At 33.1% G+C, this 27,366-nt stretch overlaps 2 protein-coding genes across 3 annotated transcripts; both read left to right on the forward strand.

The window, feature by feature from the left end:
• Positions 1–3,670: 3,670 nt before the first annotated feature.
• LOC125071692 (cytochrome P450 4C1-like) lies at positions 3,671–14,424 on the forward strand. The gene is made up of 11 exons (XM_047682031.1): positions 3,671–3,815; positions 7,231–7,391; positions 8,481–8,587; positions 9,508–9,598; positions 10,062–10,247; positions 11,250–11,325; positions 11,397–11,697; positions 12,298–12,366; positions 12,831–12,999; positions 13,106–13,285; positions 13,847–14,424. The coding sequence occupies exons 2-11, from the start codon at positions 7,235–7,237 to the stop codon at positions 14,008–14,010; spliced, it is 1,500 nt and encodes a 499-aa protein (XP_047537987.1). The 5' UTR covers positions 3,671–3,815; positions 7,231–7,234; the 3' UTR covers positions 14,011–14,424.
• Positions 14,425–14,747: 323 nt separating this feature from the next.
• Positions 14,748–21,260, forward strand: LOC125071902 (serine/threonine-protein phosphatase Pgam5, mitochondrial). 2 transcript variants are annotated; one of them, XM_047682331.1, is made up of 6 exons: positions 14,748–15,055; positions 15,328–15,506; positions 15,838–16,055; positions 17,149–17,282; positions 18,552–18,698; positions 20,835–21,260. In XM_047682331.1, the coding sequence occupies exons 1-6, from the start codon at positions 14,889–14,891 to the stop codon at positions 20,881–20,883; spliced, it is 894 nt and encodes a 297-aa protein (XP_047538287.1). In that variant the 5' UTR covers positions 14,748–14,888; the 3' UTR covers positions 20,884–21,260. The 2 variants fall into 2 exon arrangements, with proteins under 2 accessions (XP_047538287.1, XP_047538288.1); XM_047682332.1 differs by having other exon boundaries at positions 17,152–17,282.
• The last annotated feature ends 6,106 nt before the right edge of the window (positions 21,261–27,366 follow it).

The raw sequence follows: 27,366 nt of genomic DNA on the forward strand, positions 1-27,366 counted from the left end.
TAGTCTGGTGCGTGGCATAATTTTGCATGTCGTAAATTCCTCAGTAACAATATTGGCTTTTAACTTAAAAAATGACGAACGACTAACCTATATATGAAATTTCAACCCCTATTTCACCCCTAAGGGCTAAAATATCCAGAAACGCTTAAATACGTATCCACTCATTTTTAACCAGTATCCCAAAAATAAAGTTTGATGTTTCTAACATAAAAAATGACGGACTTCCATACAAACTTTCAACCATTATTTCACTTCTTAAGGGGTAGAATTTCCAATATTCCTTCATTAGTGGCTGTCCACTCAATAAAACGACGACGCATTGATGATCGTAGAACATCTTGATGAAATTGAATTGATATTCGTAGAAAATCTTTGTTAACTCCAGGTCTCACGCATGTATCACCTTGAAGGACTAAGTGTTTGCAAGCTTGTTTCCGTATAACAAAGATAACGAATCTTAATCATGTTTCTGAAGTGAATACAGAAAGCCTCATTAACACGTTGGCAGCGGAACTATTTTTTTATTTTTTCCATATCTGCGGCACGAGATGTTTAAGATCTCGTATGAAAACTATCATAATGCCGGTACGGGGCTTATTAGACCCCATAACGTCTTAGAAACTATAACTTTTGTTATTGGCTAAATCTAAAAAAATATATATTTTTTTGGTATTATTAACTATTTTTAACTATGAATTTTTTGACCTAAGCCTTAAAGCGTACATACATCCTAGGGTTGGTGTATTCAGAATCTGTAGGTAAAAGAAAATTAGGGGTCCTATGAACCTTGTACCGCACTCAATAAGGGGTTTTTTACATAGATTTAATTGATAGGAAACAAAAATATCGGTAGTTGTTTTTTTGTTTATTTTAATTTTACTTATTACTAATGTTCCTCTTTAAAACAATTTAAATATAAAAATGTTTGACATAACTTTTTTCCGCCTCACGGCTAGACAATTCGTTACGCAATTTGGCGTAACATACAGCACATTCTGCCCTCTTCGAACATCTTCTGAGATGACATTATCATATAGTTTTCATCAAAAGATGGGGTGATTCGAGGGTTCACATTGGGTACTGACGCAGTTTGCGGTACGAGGTCGGCGGGGTACGAGATCTTCTAGAAAACCTATATTTAAGTAGCCTTCTGGTTTCATGGCATAATTATCTCTTTCCTACAATATATCAAACAGATGTTACGGTTATGTTTTTCTTACCCGAACCGCAAGGGAGACACATATGCCCAAAACAGGAGTGTAATAATTCAGGCTTCATATATATGATCCTCTTTATTCCACGATAGCTTACATATCTGAACAGATTTTTAGAGTAGGAATCCTTAACTCAACCATAATGACATTGGTTATAAATTAATTCATGCTTTTGCGTTTTTTTTTTTAATTATAAAAAATATATATTGTAAAGAACAGGTCTTAGACAAAGCTAGAAAGAATAGTAAGCATCTACCAATTACCCACTGCCCTTTCGACCTGCCTACCCGTGTAATACATAAATTATATCCATTACAATTGTCTTTACGAACCGCGTAACAAAAATTACCCGTAATCTTATTCCTAACTCATGTACGTGTAATGTGTGCCCTCTAATTAAGGCTAAGTCTTACTTTGCACTGCTGTATAATTAAAGTTAATATTATCACAAAGATATCGCCTCGTGTACATTTAAATGTATAGAAGTCATGAATTAATTTACTGCATTCTTGAAGATTTTATTCTCGCTTCCACTATTTTCCCTCATTCCTTAAATAATTATTTTCTTGGTGGTAAGGCTTTGTGCTGGCCAGCCTGGGTAGATACCACCCACATATATTTTACGACCAAACCTCTCAGTATTGTTATGCTCCGGCTTGAAGGGTAAATGAGCCAGGGTCACTGTAGGCACAAGGGACATAATATATCAGGAATGACCGCTCACCACTAGTTGACTCATTTGCTCGAGGGCCTAAATTTATCATTAAAAAAAACACTGTAGAAGAAGATGAAATAATAATTATGATGATCTTCCATCAGACACACACACACATTACAACCTCATATATATTATATATATTTTTGACATTTAGATTCACATAAATAAAATAAAAAACGAAGTCACAAGTTCATGTCTGTATAGTTGTTACCTACCTCTCGTTGACTAAAAATATTTAGTTCTGATGCACGAGACACAAATCCATAGAATAAGACTTAAGAAGAAGAATTATATTTAAGAATCGGAATTTTCATAATACATCCAAAAACATTTTCACAATATATATGTATTTGAATGTCGACTGTATGCCTTATGCCAATGTGTACTAGCTCTATAATTTATGACGATGATCTCCATCCCAGATTTCACCGACCGACCGACCGACCGAAAAGAGATTAATTTAACATTGCTTACTTCAACACTTAGTCTTAACCAAAACCAAAAAAAAAAGACAAGTCCAACTAAGTAGTTTGAATCTAGGATTTCCAAGTCTACGGCCTAATAAACTTGCCACTTAACTAAAGAGGCAGTCAGCAAAAATAAAATGGTTCGTGCTTTTGTGAATAGGAAAAGAGAAGAGTAAGCGACTGGTTAACAATGCTGCTCAACCAATGTTAATAGCTGGCAACATTGTGTTACAACACAACTATTAAAATGAATCTCACGTTTTAACCTCTCATGTTCGCGGAGTCAACGAAATTATATCTAAAACAAATGCCACTGACGTCCGTTGACAAACAAATCTTTTATTTTTTTTATCTCATTATTACCTACTATGTAAGATATTCTATAGAAATGAAAATTTAGTTTTTAATATTTGTGGACTTTTTTATTGAAGCGTCTGTTTGTAACAACGTAATGCTTGCAGGTGTATTTCTAGCTTTTAGGAAATTCTAAGTCCTTTTCTTGAAGGTTTCTAAGTTGTATCGGTTTAAGTAGTTCAAGTATAAGCCGAGATGGCGTTTAGGTTAGAACGCGTGTATCTTAACCGATGATTTCGGGTTCAAAACCAGGCAGGCACCACTGAATTTTCATGTGCTTAATTAGTGTTTATAATTCATCTCGTGCTCGGCGGTGAAGGAAAACATCATGAGGAAACCTGTATGTGTCTAATTTCAGCGTAATTCTGTCACATGTGTATCCACCAACCCGCATAGCAGCAGCGTGGTGAAATATGCTACAAACCTTCTCCTCAAGGGAGAGGAAGCCTTAACCCAGCAGTGGGAAATTTACAGGCTGCTAAAAAGTAGTTCAAGACAGTGATGGAATGTTGTATACTAACCCATGTCAAATACCTAGAGAAATTCAGCGTATACAATCCAGTCATTAGACTAGAGAATTCTGATTGCTACGACGTTACGCTTCAAAAATCCAATATGATAAAAGGTTAATTGAGTTAGCGTTAAAACATAATAATACTGAAACAAAAAAACACCAAAAATGCATCCTATGTATGCAGCCAGAACACAATTATACTAATTTTTGATGTTTTGACGTATGTACATACCCAGAAAAGCATGCAAAAAATCTATCACCAAGCGTAATAAATAAATAAACAAATAAGCCAGTTTGCTTACAGATTGTTTTGACGGACGTCATGTTGCTATCCTCGGAATAGTACTTAAGCGATCGTCACAAAAATAAAAAGTTAGTTTCGTAAAATTATATAAACCTTGGCTGTGGCAATATACAGTCCACATTCCTTGTGACGCTCTAAACTTATGAATCAGAAGGCTCCGTTTATTTCACATACGACTAACGATTTAAATATAGTACGCCGTGACAGTGACAAGTGAATTGTTATAAAACAAACGTATTCTAAGGTGAGTCCACTTCTCTTATTTAATGCTAATATCTCAAAATTGTTGCAAATAATCGTAGCGGTTACATTTTAAATAAATTATAGTTGAAATATGTTCTGGTTTATTTCCAATAATATTTTAAATATTTTATAAATATTTAGGAGCTTATTAAGATTTTTTTTTAATTTTGAATTAAGTTTTTTTTTTTTCTATAATAATTGAAAAATATTTCATATTTCGTATCATTGCTAAAATATTATTTACATAACATACAAATTCGAAAAGTCTACAATTTACATTCACATAATATTGATTAAAAATTGTCGGTATAATATTCTAAAGCTGAAGATTCTGTTAATCTTTTTATTTGAACGCGCTAATCTCTGGAACAAAGAGTTGAATTAGAAAAAATATTTTCGCATTTAATAGCCCAATTCCCTAGAAGCAAAAGCTGTATAACATCACGCCACTGCCCAAAAGGGCGGATCAGATAAATTAATCTATGAAAACTGAAATCACCATCATTCCTAATATAGCTTCGGCCGTTTATCTGTCCTTACAACATCGGTAGACCAACTACAAAAGCAATATCACGTTAATATACCAATACTGTACAAATTCCTAGTCACGCTTAAATGTTATGGAGCTTATTATTGTTGACGAAATACACACGTGAAAAAAATTATCCAACAGGCAGGCAACTACACGCACGCATGAGATGAATTTTAAATGCAAATTAAATGTTTAAAACCCAAATTTGACAATGTGCTTTAGCATTCTGAAGATAGTTCCTCCAAAGATGTTACTTTTACAGAATTACATCATTGCTTTTAATTTCATTCTATTTATCATAAAATAATTTTAGGAACTGCGTCTGATATAGGTGATCATAACATAAATAGTTTAGCTGGCCTGCTAGCTGACATTTCTATCCTAGATATATTTTTTTTTTATGTATAAAGAATTGATTCTAGTTTATCATGCTATTGCTGATATAATATATTATGTATCAGCTATCACATCCACCTAGAGACGTATAAACCCCACCTTTATAAATATCCGCTTCGTGAAAACCACCTGTCTTAATTACGTAGCTAACAGCATAAAGACAGACAGTCCAAAACGTTCACAAAACCTACTGCAATAATACATTTATTACAAGATATTAAATTTCGTAATAGACGTAGGACGACAAAATTTAGATGACAAATCTGGGTCAAAATCTTAAAAAAAAATACCAATTTAATTATTATAGATAAAAAATGTCATGAAAATTTTCATGCTCTACAGGGGGTAGAAAACGGCAATCTTTCATCGGGATATTTATTGTATTAAATCCGGTCCTGCAACTTATTCTAAATTAATAATTTACTTATTTAATAATGATGTTGGGGCTGCCCCGAACTAACGTCAACATTATTAATAATATACTTCTTATGTCTATAAATATATCGTAAATCTTAAAAGTAAAGGCAACAATATATAATAGAATAAAACAACTAATATCTAATTACACAAACATAAATTACATACAACCATAAAATAACAAGACTGTTTATTTCTTCCTGTTAACAGATCATTTAAATCTTATAGTATACAGTGTACCTAATTATCTGGAAAATTAATAATTACATTTTAGTTGACTGACTTTGTACTGTTATTATTATTTTGCGTGAAAACACCAACTCTTTTAATGTTATTATTATTAATTTTAGTGTGTAACAGCGCCTTGACCTAATTGTTATCAGGTACGTCTTCGGGTGTGATGGGTAACACCTGTAAAGCTTTATATTAACTTAAATACTTCATTAAATAATAGTGGCATGCGAAACTTCTCGTACATTCAACAGATTTTTACAAATTTCGAAAACTATGACAGGTTTTATTTTGATTTAATTTCATTCTAAGTTGACTTTGTCTGTTTGCACGTTATTTTTATACAGCCATAACGCCGCTCTCTAAAATTAATTATTTGTTAATTTACTAAATTGCAATCAAGAATCTTTTTTAATTTTCGGCACATCTAAGGCTGGAGTTCTTCAAAATAAGACCATAACCGATCTTTTATGAGCAGCTATCGTCCCATAGTCATTGGAACAACACGCCCTACGCTATTAATGTATAAGATTTGATACTTTGATTAACATCTTCGAAACAAACGAAAATATATATTAAGTTGATTTTTTTGTAGTAGCAATACAGAATTGATCTCAGATTAATGAATGTTTTTTTTAAGAGATTATTTTCAAATAAAGATAGAAGACTTAACTTCGGGTATTTTATATATCTCATTCATTATTGTTTCATAATATAGTTATGTAATTACTCAGAACATCCAACAGAAGCAACAATCTTATCATATATAAAAAAAACATGACAAATTTATTTTGTCTTGTTTTTTATACAAGTATTATAAGATTGTTACACAAGTTAATTGCACTTCTAATTGCTATTATATGAGGGCTTCATAAAAATAATTTGCTACGGTAGCCAGAAGAATGTCGGTTTATTAAATGTTAAAATAAAAAAGTTTAAATAAAATTTATTGTTATATATGTCGGAGGAGCAGGATGCCGAACAGTTGGGTTCGGGGACATTTGGAAGACAATGGAGATATTCACAAAATAAAACGTATTTAATATCGTCTAATCACTGTATTAATTGATTCAATAATCGTACACCACAATAATATCAAAGGATTACAACAATTCATCTCGATTAAGAGCAAAATGGATTTGCAAGCAACCATCGCATTCGAATCGCTTGTCAAAACATAACGACTCGCGTTGGCATGACACTTACAACTCTATTCGGGGTGACCCGCTCTTAAAAGTAAATAAGCCATAAAACATTATTGCCAACTACTCGATTACTTAATTATCCAAATCAACAACCAAACTAACCACTCTCCGTTATATATAATAAATAAATTTGGATAATTAATAATATTAATAATAAATTTGGATAATTAATAAAAGCGTAATATATATTTATTTATTGAATTATGAGCGATTTCTAAATTTTTGATTTTATAATTACATTGTAGGCTCGAGCTAATCTGTTTAATGACGCATATTTTCCTAAGTTCGTTCTAATTTTTTTTTGTTTTTAAAAAATAAAGCTATATTGTTTTTATTCCGAAAGCTAAATACCTATATATATAATAGTTCTGAATTGATGTAGTTTCTAAAAAAAAAATCAACCAATATGGTACAATAAATGCAAACAAAGTCAATTGTTTCTTTTAAATAAGTTAGCGGTCTCCAAGGCATCTTAAAGTTAAGTAGGCACCGCAGAACTTTTCCTTACACCGCCAATGCGCTGGTGGCCTTTGACAAGCACAACTTTTAACAAGATATGAATTGAAGATGTTTCGTTAAAATTATCAGAGAGTATACTGTGACCATTATTTAAAGACTTATATTATCTGTTACAGGAAAATGTGGCGAGTATTATTATTCATAGGTTTGCTCTTAGGGATTTGGTTGCGATGGAGGTACAAGAATCGGCGAATTCTGAAGATGACCAAGAAAATACCCGGTCCACCAACAATTCCCTTATTCGGAAACGCTTTGACATTTATGTGCCAGCCAGAAGGTAAATAAATTAAGTAGCATTCAATTAATATTTTAGAAAACATATAGGTATTAATTTTTTAATTTATTATGTTTTACTATAACTAAATTATATATCCTAAGCTTGTAAGTGGCTATCCCGTCCTTGTAGATTAGTTTTTTTTAGATCCCTTTGATTGCATACTACTAAAAACAATCATAAACTTGTGGAGTGTGTTTTGGAGGAACTTTAAATGGAAATAAAACACATTCAGCCACACGCCCGAAAGCATATTCAAACATACATGAAATAAAATAAATATCGATTCAAATCAAAATACTCATTGTGTACACCAATAAACAGATATATGTATCAAATTTAAGAAAGACGCTTGAGACGGCCTCAGAACATTAGTATCTCCCAGGCAATTTATTATTCCATTACAATTTTCTTCTCGGTGTGTAATGGGCCGGATAGCTTGTTAAATAATTATTTACTCAACCTTAACAAATAAGCTTAACGTTATTCAAAATCTATTTCAATTTAATTGCAATGCCGTAATTATCATGCAAATCATTGGATTATTAAATGCCTGACCCGTAATAGGTCAAAAGTATATCAAGTATTCTAAATTACAGGATAAAATAAAGAAAATAAAATTATGTAAATAAAATTATCATTCATTTGTAATTTCAACCGTTTTATTACTTTGTAATAATAAAACTTAAGGAAATATAAAATAATAAATTATAGTACTGTAGGTACTCAAGCTCTACCTAGATTATATAAAATCATTGTTTATTTTTATATCGGCAAAGATAATGAATTTAAAAAGAACTTTCTTGTCCTATCGTACGTTTTGTAAGGGGTGCGATCAATTTTCGCTCTCTACGGAGACCTCCGACAACCCTCGGTCTGGTCGCTAAGGTTTTATATCGAAATGATCCCGATGCCTTTCAGATCCGAAAGTCCCACATGACTTAGTTTCCGACTACAATTCAGATAGACCAGCGTAAAAAGGAATTACTTTATAATTGACCTTTCCTATAGGAACCACACAGATAATGTAATCTGTTAAGGAATTAATATTTATTAATGAAATATTATATTATTTTTTTTGTTTTATTACAGAATTCATAAAAATTATAAAAGATCTTATGATCGAATACGGTGGCGTTTTCAAATTGTGGATCGGACCAGACTTGAATATCGTTGTTAGTAATCCGGACGATATAAAGGTTAGTGAATGACTTGTACATCCATTTTTACATTTCTACATCTAATTCAAACTTGGACCCTGTGCTACTCTTCCAAGAATCTGTAGAATATAATACACTTTCCAAACAATACACAGAATTATTTTTAAATATATATATACATATATAACTCAGAATCCAAAAAATTACTTTAGTAGACTTTCCGGATAACTCTCCGAAGGTAAGACTTGACAATCACCGGCGAGCTTATAAGTCGATTTTCCATATTTCGTGAGATACGATGTGAGATCGTAAATACTACTGTATATAGTTATTATTTTTGTAGTCAAGTAATGTATTGTGACACATTTAGAAATATAAAATAAAAGTAATAAATTAGTAGGACTTATTTTAATAGACATTTCGTTTTGAAACTGGCCCCAGAGACATTCCCTCTCTTTTATATAATATAAGTAGGCGGACAGGCAAATGGGGTGGCTGATGGTAGGTGATCACCACCGCACGTAGACTTGGCAAGAAGACTATAAGAAATATTAACTATTCCTTATATCACCAATGCGTCACCAACCTTGCAAGCTGAAAATGTTAAGTATTTATTGCTCCTTGGCGAAAGAATATCTTAGATACCAAGGTCAGTGGCGCATTGGTAATGTAAGGAATGATTTAATTTTTTTTACGCCGCCAATGTCTATGGGCAGTCTTCCGTCTTCCTATGCCATAAAAAAAATATATGTTCAGTGGATGGTACCAAGACGAGCTTTCACAAAGCTCCACTAGCAAGATAATAGATTACTTTCTAACCTAGCTAAAATACAGTAGTGCAGTAGCCTCGACCCGATAGTGTTTCAGTACTATTTAGGTACCATGAATGTTAGTGGAATTTAAGTTCAGAATATTTTATGAAATAAAGTGATTATTACAATTTTAATATGAAATTTCAGCTTCTCCTAACAAATAATAAGACAAGTATTAAGGGACCGCAATATAAATACATGGCGGATGTACTCGGCGGTGGAATTCTAAGTGGATCAGGTAGAGTAGATCAAACAAACAAAAATAATATGAATATAGACTAACATTTAGTCTTCGTATTTTCTTCTCGTCTCTTCTTCGTCTTAATAATTCTGACTCAATATGGTCTTGTCGGTCTTACCCCTAGAGTGTTTTTAATCAACCGAATCTTCGAAGGATTTGCCGCACATCCCATAGCGCCGAAGGTTAGAATTATAATATTTATTTTTGCTAATATCTTAGGAAAGGAAAATTTTTGGTTAGCGGTCAGATCGAGAAGACCAAATAGAGTTAGAGTTTTAAACAATTTTAAGAAGAGTAGAGTCTACAACAAGTTACCCTATTCTCTGAAATAAAGATGAATTGGCTGAGTGTAATTCAGGCCGCTGATTAAACTGCACCATTTAGTAAAGTGTCTAGGCTAGCGGATGGCTGATTAAGACTATTTCCCTGCGATATATATATAGTTATAGGGACATTTCAGGTATTCATTGGCGGAAACATCGTAAAATCGCTACACCAAACTACGGTAAGCGAGCAATTGTAAGTTACACCGATGTTTTCAATCAAGAAGTGGACTTGCTGCTGAATAGATTTAAAAGTTTACCCAAAGGGCAAGAAACAGATATATACAAATATATAGTGCAATGTACCAGTTACACTGTGTGCCGTGAGTACCTTTATAATTAAATAGCTTTTACCCGCGGCTTAGCTCGCGTAGAATATGAATATATTAACAAATTAACTTAAAATATTACGTTAATGTAAGACCTCTTTGTGAACCACATTGGTGTGTATTACAGCCCTTAGGGTAGAATAATCAGAATCGTTTAAATAGGTATCAACTCATTTTTAATCGGTAGCCCAAAAACAAAGTTTCATGTTTTTAACTTAAAAAATTACGGACTACCATAAAATTTTTCAACCCTTATTTCATCCACTTAGTGGTAGAATATCAAAAAACACTAAAATTCGTATTTACTCGTTTTTAATCAGTATCCCAAAAATAAAGTTTCGTGTTTTTAACTTAAAAAATGACTGACTCCGATAAAATCTTTCAACCCTTATTGTGTACCAAATTTCATTAAAATCGGTCCTGTAGTTTTGGCGTGAAAGCGAGACAGACAGACAGACAGACAGACAGAGTTACTTTGGCATTTATAATATTAAATAATATGGATTAACGTGAAACTGAATTGTTGCGTTGATTTTTCTTATCATCAGTCCCCAAAATTTATCCGTATTTTTTTAACTACGTCCTCTATTTAAGACATTTTAGTATGATTATGACAAAAACCTTACTAAACTTACCAAAATAGCGTTAGTCCTACCCATATTTTACAAAGTATGGTGGTATCCTTTAAAGCATATAATTAAAAGTTACATGCTCATTTGTCCTTTTCAACTTTAAAACTTACCTTTAATGTCAATAATATCGTAGGATTAATCTAATTAAAGATACGTCTGAGTAACTTCGAGTACTACTTTTCAGGGTTACTCCGTACCAAATTTCATCAAAATCCTTCCAGTAGTTGAGCTGTGCTAAGCGTAACCGACAGACGGATTTACATTATAGTATTAATTAGAATTAATAATTAATACTAATATTATGGATGAATTATGGATTACCCTTAAAACTATATTTTATCGATTTTGTTTTGCTTTATTTCAGAAACTCTTATGGGACTGTCGAAAGAAGAGACGATGGAACTTCCACATTTGCAGTACCTGATAGACATGAGTCCGAAGTAACATAAAAAATACATAATTAAATTACATAATTATTAATTGCATTTAACATAAATGGTAATTTTTTCAGACTTTACGACATCGTATTCGATAGAATGACGAAATGGTACCTCCAAATAGATCCAGTTTTCTGGTTAACAGAATCATACACACAACAGAAACAATTCAAAGAAAAGCTTCGTGAATTAAGCTCCGCCATAATTAAACATCGATTAAAAGTATTATCTAACTCAGACGATATATTATACCTATTGAATTCAGAAGAAGACTCTTCAAAGAATACACAGTTAAGTGTAATAGATAGATTCATATTATCAGATGAATTCAATTCAAAGGATCTGATGGAAGAAACGTTTACAATTTTTACATCCGTAAGTTTGTTTTTGTATAAGCTTGAAATAATGCTTGTAGTTTTTTTTTTAGTTCAGGGCTTTTATAATTTTATTTTAAGAATTAACGAATGTCACCTTTGTCTATAGAGAATGGCATTAGTGATATTAATAATTCCTTAATACCGTCAAAGTACTGTGAGAAGAGACACACAAACTAAGATACTATACTTCGTTCCCTTGATTTGAAATTCTGCCACATGTGTATTCCACCAAACCGCATTGGAGCGGCGTAGTGGAATATGCTCCAAACCTTTTCCTCAAAAGGAGAGGAGGCCTTTAGCCCAGAAGTGGGAAATTTACAGGCTGCTAATGTAATGTAATAATTGATAAGTATATACCTAGATGTTATCCACCCGGTTGTCCGTGCACACAGACTTACAACCATAAAAATATTATTGTTTCTTGGTCAGGATATATAACAACTTAACAGCTTGTTGGATTATGAATTATATTAGAACTGCTTTAAAACTTCTATCAAAATTGTATTATGAATAAGCCCCAAACTATTGTTAAAATATTATGTCATATTATTATTGTTTGTTACATTGTTAAAAGTAATATCATCCGATATATCTGCAGAGTCAAGAAGCGTCAGCTAAAATTGCGTCCTTTTTTCTGATGATGATGGCATTTCATCCAGCGTGTCAAGTAAGTTCTTTACTAATATTATAAATGCGATGGTAACTCTCTTAATAGACTAAACCACTGAATCAAATTTAATGAAATTAGATTCTTCCTTCCTTGGCTTGGCATATTCTACTTCTTTTACCTAAAACTCCTCTTCCTCTAAGGCAAATTAGTCTGAGTAGGAAAACTAGTCTGAGTATAGATTGGTGAAGACAGTTAAAAGTTTTAAGTAGGTGCCTTTTCCTCCTCTGTTTATCATGTCACCCCATTTCGTCTTTTTCGTTTTTATATGTTAGGTATAGACTAGCTTTACAATTAAAATGTTGAAATAATATTGGAAAGAAAAAAATGAAAATTTAAAAAAAAAATTTTCGATTTTTTAATAATGATCAGGGTTAAATTTCAACAATTGGACAAACACTGGTAAACATAAAAATACCCACAAATTGTTAAATACCGATTGCTTTCAAATTTTTTTTTTCCAGGAAAAGCTTTATACCGAAATAATTAACGTCACCGGAAAAGACGACAAACCAGTTACAGACGATGATCTAAAGAAAATGCCGTATCTTGAAATGGCGTTTAAAGAAGTTCTCAGGTTATTTCCAATAGGAGGAATGTTGCAGAGAACTATTAATGAGGATATTTCTATCAGTGAGCTTGAATATTGTACTATTACTACTTAAGACTGCACATTCTATTAAGATATTTTAGTTTTTATTGAATAATTATGAATAACAAAAGGAACTTTCATTTCCAGGTTCATATACACTTCCAGCTGGATCTGCACTGGTCATTCCCATATATCACATTCAACGTGATCCTAAACTATGGAGTGATCCAGAATCATTTGAACCTGAAAGATTTACCCCCAAAAATACTAAAGGGCGTCCCCCATATTGTTACATTCCCTTTAGTTTGGGTAATATGGATTGCTTAGGTAAATCACATACTTGGCATCTTAAAACAGTGATTTAATAGTATAAATAAGTACAAGAATAAATAGATGATAATAGTGAAGGTCAATGAGATTGGTTTCAGGCTATCCTAAACCTAAGTAATATTTTCCATGCCCTGTGACAACAAAAATGAATATCCCATTAGATTTGGGCAATCAAATGAAGTATAGCAGTGGTAATGTCGTCCTGATCGATCGATCAAGGCCGCCGCCAATCTCATGGGACTCCAGGCGCACAAAAATATTTTCGAGCAGAAGTGTGGGCAAACACAGGTGTACTCTCTATTACCCTTACTCTCATAATCCGATAGGATGGCAAATCCGACATAACTGAATATGGTTCAGGCGCAGTGTACACACTTCCAACCGAAGTCTGGAACTCCGGGCTGTTACTGAGAATTTTTCGACAGCTGCAGAAGTTTTAATCGGTTCGGTTCGGTTGAACACAAAACCTCTGTATGTGTGACCTAATATCTACACTAGACGTCCTAGTCTAGCAGTATAAAACATAGATAAACTTAAATGGTAATGTTTGGTTTACAGGAAGATACTTCGGAGCCAAATTGATAAAGACAATCGTCATCAGAGTCTTGCGAAAATTTAAATTAAATTCATTAAATAATTTTAAAAATCTCCGGACTATTATTGCGATATCGACAACTTCATTAGACGGATTTAAAGTCGTTTTAGGTTCAAGGGAGGAATAATCGTATTATAAATTGATTTATTCATTGCCCCATTTTGTTTATTAAAATACAAATCCTATAGCTTCTTAATGATTGATTGTACCAAATTTATTATACATGCTTTGCTAACTCATTATGATCAGAATCGTGTCATGTAAAATTCGTTCTTTATTCATAAGAGTTGGTTATTAGATAAGTGTTTAAAAAATTAAATATCACAGTTACGTGTCGTCACAGCGTATTATAAAGTACGTAACCCGCCGCGTCTATCTGTCTGTCTACCTGAACGCGGTAAATACAAAAACTACCAAAATGATTTTCATATAGTTTTCACCAATAGACCTGTTCATTCGCAAAGAAGTATATAATTTATTAAGGTTTTTTTTGTAAATTGATGGTATTATAAGGATGATTGTTGATCAATAAAAAGGTACTCGTAAATTAATTGTCTATTTATTTTTCATTATATTTGTACCGTCCAATTTATTAATAACATAATTTCCACTTGATACTGTTTTAATCGATTATTTCAAACAGTTGTACTATTTTTTACTCATGCATGTTATATTTACCTATAAATGAGAAAAATATTTATTAAACTTAAAACGCTATTAGTGTAAGAGTTCATGTATGCGTTGGACATTCTAAATTAATTTATAAACAATTCATGACTACATCACTATAATATCTTTATTTTTGCTGTCAAGCCACAAATGTCAAATAATTATCAATTGAAAGTTGTCAGACTGTCAGTTTGAACTATCATCGTTTGTTGTATTTTTAGGTTAAGCCTACTTACTTGGCCTAGTTTCACCGTTAATAACAATTTTAAATATAAATTAAAGCATATCGTCCACTTTGATGAGTTTCAAGTGCTAATCAGATCAACTGATTTTTAAATGGCATCGTTTTCTAGACTGAATAAAATTGCTTTGTTAGGCTTAGGCGCTGTAGGTGGTACCTTAGCTTATTATCAAATCGGTAAATCTGAGAAAAAATTCCACGTTCAAAATTCATGGACGACGAATTTCACGCCAAGTGTGAAATGGGAAAAAAATTGGGACCAGTAAGTGATAATTCGAATGTCTTCTTATAAATTTTCATACAAGAAATTATTTTTAAAAATTTGAACTATGTTGTACGTTCATAGTTTTAGCAGAAGCTGTAGACATATGTATACAATAATTATAATTATATTAACTAATTAAATATGTCTCAATCTTTATTTATTTAACAAACATATAGATATAAATAATGTTATTTAATCAAACGAATAATTTAAATAAAATTATCGTATTTACACTTAATTCAAGCTTAGTAATATCATTGTTTTTTTAGTCGCGAACCTGAATCAATAGTCAAACCAGTCCAATCAAATAAGCCAGAAGATGAAAACCGATACAATGAGCAGATTGAAAAGTCTAAAAGCAAAGCTGTGAGGCATTTGTTTTTAATACGTCACGGACAGTATAACATAGATGGAGCAACTGACAAGGAGAGAATCTTAACAGAATTGGGTATGATTTTCTCAAATATATTGAACATGAAAATTCTGAACAATACAGTACATCTCTCCATATGAACCTCTTTTTTTATGTAATAATATGGACAAACCTCATGACAATATAAAAATATATATAATTATGAGCTGCCTATCAACTTCCTCTGGATGTAATAAACACTTTATTTACTTTCTTATTGCAGTGCCATCTATTGGGCCAATTCTAAACTCAATTATCAAAAAAAAATTATCCAATTGTTCGAAATAGGCTCAACTGTTCGGTTACATAGAGTTATTGTTGTATCATAACAACAATACATATGAAATATTTCCTTTATAATTTTTAGGCAGACAACAAGCAGATCTAACTGGTAAACGGCTAGCCGATTTAGATATAAAATGGGATCTACTGGTTCGATCAACAATGACCAGAGCTCAAGAGACAGCTACCATTATAGCAAAACATCTACCCAAAGATCTAGAAGTTAAAGACTGCCAACTGATCGAGGAAGGTGCTCCCATTCCACCAGAGCCCCCTGTGGGGCACTGGAGACCAGAACCCAAAGTAAGCTTAATAAATATAGATATTATTATTATATATAATATTAGATAATTAAGAAATATTCATCGATCATTCATTTACATTAAATCATCAAATATATAAAAAACTTAATTATTACCATCATTGAAATTTAATTCTTTATTTACTTATTCATTTTTTATTAATACATTTATTTAGATTGGTGCATTATGATGAAAGAAAATGAGATTGTTAGACTAATGACCTTCGTGGTGCTAACTTTCCCAGGGAATGATTTTACTGGTGGTTTGGTTTCTCACAACTACATGGTTGTTGTAATTGCTAGTGGTATTAATTGATGTGCTTTAGACATAAAAACATACTCAAGTATGTTTTTATGTTTTTAAAATTACCCCTGGGAAAGTTAGCACCATGAAGGTCATAAGTCTAACAATGTAATTTTCTTTCATCATTATGCACCAATCTAAAAAGTCAACTTTTACAATAGACACTGGTTGAAATGAGTAACCACACCAGACTAATACAATAATTACAGTATATCCATGATCATTATAATTAATCTGCTCGCGATCAGAATGGCATGAGATCTTTTGGAATCAAGAACCTCTTGGTTGGTCCGTCATAGTACCGTCGGCAAACGCACGTCGAAGCTCATGAGACATTACTTGTTCATTATTGTAGATTTTCTTGATTTGTATTGTTTTAGAGTTTTATGATTGTATAAGATTATTTAAGTAACAATTTAATATTGATTAGAAGTCAAATAATTATTATTGTTGAGATTTTTTTTGCCAACGCTCTCTTGTTCTAAAACTGTAATTTTCGATATACTTTAATTCCATCCCATTCTGGTGGTTTAAGCATGTAATAGTTTCAAATGTCTAAATATCATTATTGTTTAATCATTAGTAATGTTTGAATGATCGGTGTAAAGTAGTCTAGTGGTTTGTTTACTGACCAGTTTTGCTGTCGCTCCTCACTAACTCTAGTTTCACTCCGCGTCCCACTATCATGAGAATACTCCGACGAAGTCTCACACCACCATTAGAATAGTCGGCAATAACTTATCGTCGGCGGCAAGCGGTCGGTATACTAACGCAGCGCGGTGCACGTGTAGCAGTTCTTCCAGGACGGCGCGCGCATCGAGGCGGCGTTCCGGCGCTACTTCCACCGCGCGCCGCCCGAGCAGCCGCGGGACTCCTACACGCTGCTCGTGTGCCACGCCAACGTCATCCGCTTCTTCGTCTGCAAGTGAGTGCCCGCCCCCCTCCCGCCGCCCTCCCGCCGCCCTCCCGCCGCCCTGCTGGTATCTTTTGGGCGGGGGTTTTTTACGCTAATTTTATACCGATATTTATACTAATATAATAAAGAGCTAAATTTTTGTCCTGTATATGCACAGAAAGCTTTTGGAGTATTCTGTGATTTGTCTAAAGCATTCGATTGTGTAGAACACGAAATGCTTCTTTATAAGTTCAAATACTAAAAGGTAAAGCTCTTGATCTCATTGCTTAATATTTAAGTCAAAGAGTCCAGCAAGTTTTCATTAATGGCATAAAGTCTTCTGGATCTACGTCAAAAATGGGTGTTCCACAAGGATCAATTTTGGGTTCCTTTCTTTCTAGTATATATAAATGATTTTCATTTGTATGTTAAAGGTATTTGTGATATAGTGTTGTTTGCTGATGATAGTTCACTGATTTTTAAATTCGACAGGAAAAAAACTGACTATGACGATGTGAACGGTGTATCAAGAATACACGATTGGTTTACAGTTAATAATTTAGTTTTGAATGGTCAAAAAACAAAATGTGTAGTTTTTACCCTACCCAATGCTTGAAAGCAAAATTATTATATATCTTTAAACGGTGGCCGTCTTGATGTAGCCGATACTACGGTGATTTTAGGAATAGCATTGGATTCTAAGCTTCAGTGGAGTCCTCATTTATCATCCCTGACAGGAAGACTCAGCTTCGCAGCATACGCGGTTAGAAAAGTTAGACAACTAACTGATATTGATGACTGAGAGAAGGCAAATTATTCGATACAAGATTATATAGATGATAAAATCATACATATATAATTAAAAACATACATGTATATTGAACTAATATAATGTATATCAAATGTTGGAAAAGAGCAACTACTGAGCTTCCTGTCGGTTCTTCTCGGTAGAATCTACATTCCGAACCGGTGGTAGCTTGACTTAATAAAGTTGGTTAAATGACGATTCAAAAGTGTTTGTAAAACCCTAATTGAATAAAGTATATTTTGATTTGGTTTGATTTGATATGGCTGTGTAAGATGTAACCTCTGAAACTACAAATGCAATTCTATAGAGTAGTGCAGTGCTATAGAGCTTAAATTACATTTATATCATCACTTTATTAATTAAATGTACCCATGCGAAGCCGAGCCGAGTCACTAGTGTTATATTTTCTTTACTATGTCATAAATTCATATGTTCGCATGTAACTGAAATGTTCGAACTATTGACTCCATCGTACTGCATAACACCTCCAGGGCGCTGCAGTTCCCGCCGGAGGGCTGGCTGCGGATATCGCTGAACCACGGCTCCATAACGTGGCTGTCCATCCTGCCCAACGGCAACGTGGTGCTGCGCGCCCTCAGCGACACGGGACACATGCAGCCGCACTGCATCACCAGCCGGTAAATAGCAGCTGCTCTGCTGGATACTACTGTATTCCTGTATCGCATCGCGTATGACGTCCGACTGTTGTCTGTAGTTTTAGCTCCACTAGGAAAATATTGTTAAATGTATTCGAGTCCAATAAGAAACGTTGTATCGTAAGGCTGCGGTCACACAATGCGAATGTTTCCGTGCGACCTTGACGCGTCCGTTAACGGCACGCGTACGTTCAGTGTATTTTATTTATATCGTAGCTGGATGGTCTACGGTATCTTTAACTGTAATCTTTAAATACGAGTCTATATCGTTTTCCAATCGAATATGGAGTAAAGATAAACAAACATTAAATTGTCATACTCCATGCGATTTGCTAAGAGCAGTTCTTGATAATTATATCATAATTTATAATAAAACACTATTCCATTCAACAGAGTATATCTATTTTAAATTTCCTTCCAAAGTCCCGATATCAACTTCGCCGAAATTAAAAACTCCTTTTGCGGAACCATAATGAATAGGTACCATAGATTATTCAAGATCTCGACCAATGAGGTCGCGTCAATCGAATACCAATTTTGTTTGTCTTTGCTCCTGAAGTTAGAATAGACTACGTTTAATATTGTCACATATCACTACTACTAACTAATGGTTGTCTATATTGAATCGTTAGCGATTAAAACTAAGTCAATTTGTGTGCCACTAATTTATAATAAAATATTTCCCTATCCTTCAATCGTATAAAATTCAAAGTTATAATTTAAATATCGTGTTATTTGAGGAAACTGTTAAAACAGTTGAAGTAAATCTATGTTACCGTCTACGAGATACTCGGCAGTTATATGTGCCTCATTGTTGTAATGGTTAGCTTATAAGGATGCGAATTCCGAGGCCCAAATATATTATCAGAAACTATTTACCCCCTCCCCCTTTCAGTCCGTATTTAGTAAGTTTAGGTTCTTGTTCTTGATGTCTTGTTCTTGATCAATTTCCGAGAGCTGCTTGCCGTCCCGTCCCGTCCCATGGAGACATGTTTGCTACACCACACCACAAACATACTACAGGACTGAGAATAATGAGAGGGAACAGTCTGTTTTTCAACACACATGGCTTCGGCTCCTTCGCAGATCTAAAATTAGCTTTCATATACATGTCTCTTTCATGCATATTATTAATTCCGTAATAGCAGTTAATATATCTGTCTCGTTCTCGCATAATAAATGAACAAAATATAATAATGCCACCTTTGATGTAGGATATAGAAAATTAATTGTATTATTTTTTAAATATTTAATTGCAGCTCTTTAAAATTTAAGTAATGTTTTATTTATCTGACGATATTTCGGAATGTTTATATCGAAATAAATTTTGACTTAATTTGTTATTATGACAGGTCTACTTATATGCATTTATTTAAAAAAAAACTACGACATTTCAATTTTTTTTTATATTCAATATTATTAACAATGCATTTATATAATAAACTTTTGTTTACGTCATTTTGATTAATGTGAATTTTAAATATAATGTTAATCTCGGTTAATCTAGTGTTGCACTTTTATCTACATGTCGACAAAGTAGTAATGGTATATCGTGAGTATTATCGCAAAGTGAAGTTTTCTTTATAAAACATGATCATATACCATATATTTTATTCATAGCAATAGCTCAGTGCTCAAATATACTATAGTAATATTAATTAAAAATTATTTCTTATCCAAAGTGATTTAAATTTACTATTTTAATGTCTAATGACTTTTGTATGGATGAAGAGACATCCCTATATCCCAAGATAGCCAAAACTCCGAATATTGGGTATAGTTAAGCTAGAGAAGAACTTGGGACCTTTACGGGTTACACTTCGGTGCCTCAAAGAGTACAAAAAATCTTTGTTGAACTTTCCGGTCGCGTCGGACCATACCACTTTTTTACGTACGTTAGACGATAAGTGTCAATAAAATAAAATCATTAAAAGTAACTCCTAAATTCCTCGTGTTAATCATTGACTGCAGTGGTCGAAATTCGGTCTGTAAGATTTAATTAATTTTGTAAGCTGGTAACATTATACGAAGACCAATTAGCACGGCAACACTAGATTAACCTATGTTCATAAATTTCAGTTTCGAACGTTTAATTTTGTTATAAACGATGTTTAACAGGAATACCAACGGCCAAAGAAATGAAAATGTCAAAGAGAGCTGTCGATAATGGAAGACTTTATAAATCAAAAATCATAAACAAAAGTAGACTGATTTCGTTTGTAAGAGCAATTGGATTACGGTAATTTTGTTTTCAATTACGTATTGCGAGACTTCGAATTTGATCGATGACGTAACTGAATATTAAATACGTATTTTTTAAATTTAACTATGATTTAATTTTAACTTATTTTGTCTATGGTCCAATTCGAAAAGTTTTTGTGCATCTTTCAGACAAGTTTAATTCTTCTCAAATTACTTAAATATAATAAATACTACAAAAAGTACGCCACACTTTAGAATATCGCTAAGAATTTAATGATAATTAAAAAATTGAGTAACATTTCTTTTTTCAAATATCACTATTAAAAAAAGAAACATTTAAAAAAGAAATTTCAAAACTGAACTAGAGAATGCATTTAATTTATATTATCTGTGACGAAATATCAGATGATCTGCATAATACGGCTTGCGTTAATCTCAGCAGAGAGTATATACGTGTATAGTAATTCAGAATAGATATTGTGCATCAGTCGTATTCTACGTAAAATCGGTCGAAGAAATTATTTGTTCCTAAAAACTGTTGCAATTTTAACTGCATCGCAAACAAATAAGTTTCAATGACGTTTTTAAGAACGGCAATAGTTGTAAGAATGGTCAGCGGGGCAGCAAATGGCACTAGGTTTCTGGTTCTGAAATTGTCCAGAGCTGATATAACCCATATTCAAGATTAAAATATATTATTATTTCGAATCAGTCCTAAATGTGGTAATAACAACTCTATATTATAAGGCGTATCGATGATCGGTCATGTTCATAAATTATATGTATGTAGTCGATGCAAAATATTCATTTTGAATTGCTGAAGCTTCAACGACCACTCATACACTTCTGCCTCCAATTCTAAACCTCTCACATTCAAATGTCATTTGTTTTTAATTCCAGCTTTTATTTGTGCCAAGAGGGCACAGATTATTTCGCCAACGTCACGTGCTAATGTCAATTTGTAACTCACCAACTATTTTGACGTTTCTACACTGACGTCTGTCAATCGACAATGCTCTATGGCTAGCCGAAGAAGTAAAGATAAATACACCTTAAATTTACATATTTCATACGAATAGCTCTGCTGTATTGCTTACAAACATGTCTTGATTAATTTATCATTATTTATGATACAACTTTAATTCTCTTAACAACTAATGTATACTTTATCCAAAGTTCCGATAACATCGTCGACATTTAAAAGGAATTTTTTTTTAGCAAATCCGTAATGAATGGATTATTCAAGATGTAGATCCATTATAGCACGTCAAACAATGTTAGAGTTTTTTATTAACTTTACTCCTTCGATAGAAATCGGCTATACGTACATATTCTCCTCCAATTCCATCCGAGTGTAACCCTTCTGTTATCTGCAACAAGTTTGTAAGAATCTAGGGAATTATTAATTAATGACCAATATCCTCTCAAACTGCCAATATTTGTCAATAATTTACATTACATATGTAATATAGGATATATGATAATATTCTTCCGATTTGTTATCTGTATTTTAAACAATAAAAAAAAAGTTATGTTATGAAATATTTTAGTTTTACATTTGGATATTTAAAAATTAATAAGTTGCAAAAACAATAATATTAATATCAAAAATGTGTTACTATGTCTGGTACTAAAGGTTAGTATTTTAAGAAACTGTTCGTTTTGCTTACGGATAGTACAATTGCCTACGAGGCGTAATTTAAACGTTATTGGAGGACATGTAATGATGAAATATGTAAACGTCTCGTAGACAAATGAATTATCAGTAAGCAGAACGGATTGTTTTTTGCGTATAGTTACCAAGCTTAACAGTTTTGTTCCCAAACGTATTACGAGTTAAGTCGAGCGCATCCCGATATCAAATATTAGTAAATAAAATTGTTAAAAGATGTTTACCAATGTATCCTCAGCTATGTATATATATATATATATAAGTGTAAATATTTTGATATGTTAATAAAAATATTTCTAATAAGGTATTTTATTTTACTTGAACAGTATTTTTTTTATGTACTAAGTGATTCTTGCAATAAATAAATAATTATTTATTGCACACCAATACTAAATTTAACATTTGGAGCCGAGATGGCCCAGTGGTTAGAACGCGTGCATCTTAACCGATGATTTCGGGTTCAAACCCAGGCAGGCACCACTGAAATTTCATGTGCTTAATTTGTGTTTATAATTCATCTCGTGCTCGGCGGTGAAGGAAAACATCGTGAGGAAACTGAAAATGAAAATGTGTATTCCGCCAACCCGCATTGGAGCAGCGTGGTGGAATATGCTCCAAACCTTCTCCTCAAAAAGGAGAGGAGGCCTTTATCCCAGCAGTTGGACATTTACGGGCTGCTAATGTAATGTAATGTTATTATACAAAAGTTGTATGAGTTGCAACAGGCGGCCAGCGAACAGCGATCTCTTCCAGACAACCTTTCGGCAGAGATCTGATTGTAAAATAATAATATATCTCCACTTGGTGGTAGGGCTTTGTTCCGTCTGGGGGGGTAGATAGATAGATAGATAAAAACTTTATTGCACTCAATATCATAAAAAAAAAAAAAAATAACAGTACATGGTAAAATGGTTAATTAAGGAAAGTTGAAGGCAAGGGCGGCCTTATCACTAAAAGCGATCTCTTACAGGCAACCCAACAGATGAGGACAATATATAACGTAAAGAGGGTAGTGCATATTATATTATGATGCATACATATACAATGGATTTAATATAAAATTACATATAGAGAAAACGTAAAATAAACATACATGCAAATACCTGTACATACATACACGTATATATATACATATATACACACATACATATATATCTACATAAATACATATATACATACATACCTACCTACATGCACACATATAAATATAAAAAAGGAGTAGTTACGAAGACATATAATGATGTTTGACTCGACTTTTAAATATATTTAAGGACTGTGACATCCTAATGTCATGTGGGAGCGCATTCCATAATTTAATCGATTTGACAGTAAAAGAATCATTATAACAGTGTGAGTGGCTAAGAGGCAGCTGTAGTTTGTTGTCCGATAGAGAACGAAGATTGAGATGAAGAGAAGAATTAGAGCCAAGAAAGGAAAAGCGTTCTTTGAGGTAAGTTGGAGTTTGGGGAAAGAAAAGAATAGTGTAAAGGAGAGAAAGGGCGTGCAAATTACGTCTTTGTCTGACTGTAAGCCATCCAAGTCGGGTACGATATTCGGAGATGTGGTCGAACTTTTTCAATCCAAAAATGAACCGTATGCACATGTTTTGCAACCTTTCAAGCTTGTCAAGTAGCTCCTCGGATAGACCTAAGTAGCATACATCTGCGTAGTCTAGGATGGGAAGAAGAAGTGCATTCGAAAGAGAAATTTTAGTTTTGATTGGCAACAACTTCTTCCACCTTCTTAACGAGCCGAAAACTGCAAACATTTTCCGACTTAGATTTGACACTTGCGCTGCCCAAGAAAATTTATCATCTATTATAAGACCTAAGTTAGTAACAATGTTATTGTTGATCAAAGTTGTACCGTCAAACACTACGGGAGGAACATTAACTTGATTAAGTTTCGCAAGCTGTTTTGGATTGCCAACTATAGCTAACTGTGATTTACTGGCATTTAACAATAATCCATATGACTTGCTCCACTCACTAATCGATTTAAGGTTATTATTCATAAGATCGATAGCATTAGCGATGTTCTCAACGGGAGTCGTTAAATAAACCTGCAAATCATCAGCATAGAGGTGAAAAGAAACAGAAAGATGTTTAGTGACAGAATTTATAAAGATAGAGAAAAGGAGAGGGGACAGAACACCACCTTGAGGGACACCCGCTTTAAGATAGCAACAGGAGGAAAACTTACCGTCAACAATAACACGCTGTTGACGATTTGAAAGATAAGACTGAAACCAAGAAACAGCACTGGAAGAGAAATTTAAAGAATCAAGAATAGCTAAGAGAATGTCATGGTCAACAGTATTAAAGGCATTGGAAAAATCAAGAAGAGCTATAATAGTAATTTCTTTCTTATCAATCCCAAAGCGAATGTCATCACAGACTTTGATCAAAGCTGTTGTGGTGCTATGCCCCGGGCGAAATCCCGATTGAAATGGGCTTAAAATATTATTTAGTGAGAGAAAGTTGGAAAGCTGTCCATGGACAATGCGTTCGAGAACCTTAGAAAGGAAAGGAAGGATAGATATAGGACGGTAGTGAGCTAACAAAGTAGGATTAGAGATTTTGGGAATGGGTAGGATATGAGCTATTTGCCAACTATAGGGAAAAATACCTGAATTTAAAGAGAAATTATATAGGTGGCATAGAACAGGAAGAATGGTATCTAAAGACAGGAGTATCATTTTGCGACTGATACCGTCACATCCAGCGGCGTCTGATTGAATACCAAGAATACTCTTTCTGATATCCTCAGAAGTCACTAGAGTAAAAGAGAAAGGAGAAAAATTAGGCTTAGGACGTGTGGTTATGGAATTCAAGGTGTGGCATTTATTCGCATTGTCCATGGTAGCCGCCGTGAAGTGCTTATTTAGCGCTTCAGCGTCAACATTTCTTACATCTAGTGACTGACGGCCAATACCCATCGCAAACAAAAAACGCCATACCTTGCCGGTGTTCTTGATGCTAACAGAATTGTGTATATAATTTCGTTGAGCGTCCCTACAGACTTTGCTGCAATGATTACGCAGCCGTTTATATTTAAGGAGATTGTTGTCTGTCGGTCTCCGTTTATATCTCGACTTAGCAGCATTACGTCTTGCCATGATAACTTTGATATCTGGTGTTAACCATGGTGCTGGAAGGTGCTTTAACTTAATCGGTCTTAATGGAGCATGAATATCAAAAAGATCTGAGAGGAGAGAGTTAAATAATTCAAGTTTATCATCCATAGATGGAGCATTGAATACAGCATCCCAATCAATCCGATCAAGGTCACACAAAAATTTATTGTTGTCAAAGTTCTTGAAGCTTCGTCTCATGACAATGGTAGGTTTTGATTTAGGCGGACGGACTTTATATGACAGATACAAAAGGTCATGGTATGAAAACGCTTCAGCGGGGTATTGGCCATACAGCATAGCATGATCAGATGAGGAAACAATTATTAAATCTAATAAAGAAGGAGAGCAGTTTGGGAAAAAGTGAGTAGAATTAGAAGGAAGTATATTTAAATTAGAGCTATTCACAATATTACGAAGGCGTTGAGCACGTGAGTCATTTTTATTTAAGCACGTGTTAAAATCACCCATAATAATGGTGTGATCAACAGCAGTAACATATTTCTCAAGTAACTGCTCAAAACATTGAAAATAATTAATGTGAAGAGAAGGGCTATAAAATACCCCTAAGAGGACTTTTAAAGGACCAAATAAGAGTTCAAGAATAATGTGCTCGGAAGATTCGGAATATTGCGATGGGGATTTATCTAAAATGGAAAAAGGAATATGACTACGTAGGTAAATTGCCACACCGCCACCGCCTTTTCCCGTCCTGTCATTTCGTATTAGATGAAATCCTGGCAAGGAGAAAGAGGTAGAAGGAAGGCAAGGCTTAAGGAATGTTTCAGATATCAAGATAGCATGCACATTTTTAAGATCAAGTGATGTTAACAAATCCGTATAATGCGCGGGAATGCTTTGTGCGTTGAGATGGACAACGTTAAAATTTTTAGGAACCGTATGAAAAGTAGAATCCAAATGAGTATGTAATGACAAAGGTATACTATGAAAGCTATCGCTTGATGAGACAGGTATAAAGTCATCGTCAGAACAAATATAATCATCAGAGTCACTCATATTGTAAGTAAATAATAAATATAAATAATAATAAAAAATAAAATAATTGCTAATAAATACAAAATATACAAATAAATATATAAAATATTTATATATAAATAATAATAATAATAATAATATAAATAATATCTAATAGTATCTAGTAACAATAAAATAATTATTAAATTTATAGCATTCAATAAATCTATCAGCTGTTACTGCTGTAAGTTATCGCTTAGATATAAACAGTATCCAGAATACTATTTTTTAAAAACACAACATGAAATTAGGAAAACAAAAAATTAACGAAACAAAAAAAAAAAGAAATATATATATATATATGTCTATAAAAAAAAAAAAAAATCTAGATTAACACATGAAACGAAACGTCAGCAGCGGAATGTAACATCAATTTAATTGACAGCTATCACTCACATTGACAGTGTCTTGTACACACATTGCATTTGACGTTTACATATTATTTAAATAATATTAGCAAATAGTAGGTAAACTATAACATTACAAGTGAATAACAGTGTACCCAAATAAAGAGTTATAAATAACTACCTACAAAGAGAAGAAAAAAAAAAAAACACAAATAGTTATTAATGTACTGAAAAACATTGATTACCTGAAGGACCCGTATG

Source organism: Vanessa atalanta, chromosome 20 (assembly GCF_905147765.1).
Source record: "Vanessa atalanta chromosome 20, ilVanAtal1.2, whole genome shotgun sequence".
In the NCBI taxonomy this organism is placed as follows: Eukaryota; Metazoa; Arthropoda; class Insecta; order Lepidoptera; family Nymphalidae; genus Vanessa; species Vanessa atalanta.

Excerpts from the sequence above, each read along its gene's own strand:
- LOC125071692 (XM_047682031.1), top strand. The coding sequence starts at position 7,235 with ATGTGGCGAGTATTATTATTCATAGGTTTGCTCTTAGGGATTTGGTTG. Across the intron at positions 8,588-9,507 it reads GTAATCCGGACGATATAAAG|CTTCTCCTAACAAATAATAA; the intron begins GTTAGTGAATGA and ends ATGAAATTTCAG. Across the intron at positions 11,326-11,396 it reads CTGATAGACATGAGTCCGAA|ACTTTACGACATCGTATTCG; the intron begins GTAACATAAAAA and ends TAATTTTTTCAG.
- LOC125071902 (XM_047682331.1), top strand. The coding sequence starts at position 14,889 with ATGGCATCGTTTTCTAGACTGAATAAAATTGCTTTGTTAGGCTTAGGC. Across the intron at positions 16,056-17,148 it reads ACTGGAGACCAGAACCCAAA|CAGTTCTTCCAGGACGGCGC; the intron begins GTAAGCTTAATA and ends GTGCACGTGTAG. Across the intron at positions 18,699-20,834 it reads CCGCACTGCATCACCAGCCG|GAATACCAACGGCCAAAGAA; the intron begins GTAAATAGCAGC and ends GATGTTTAACAG.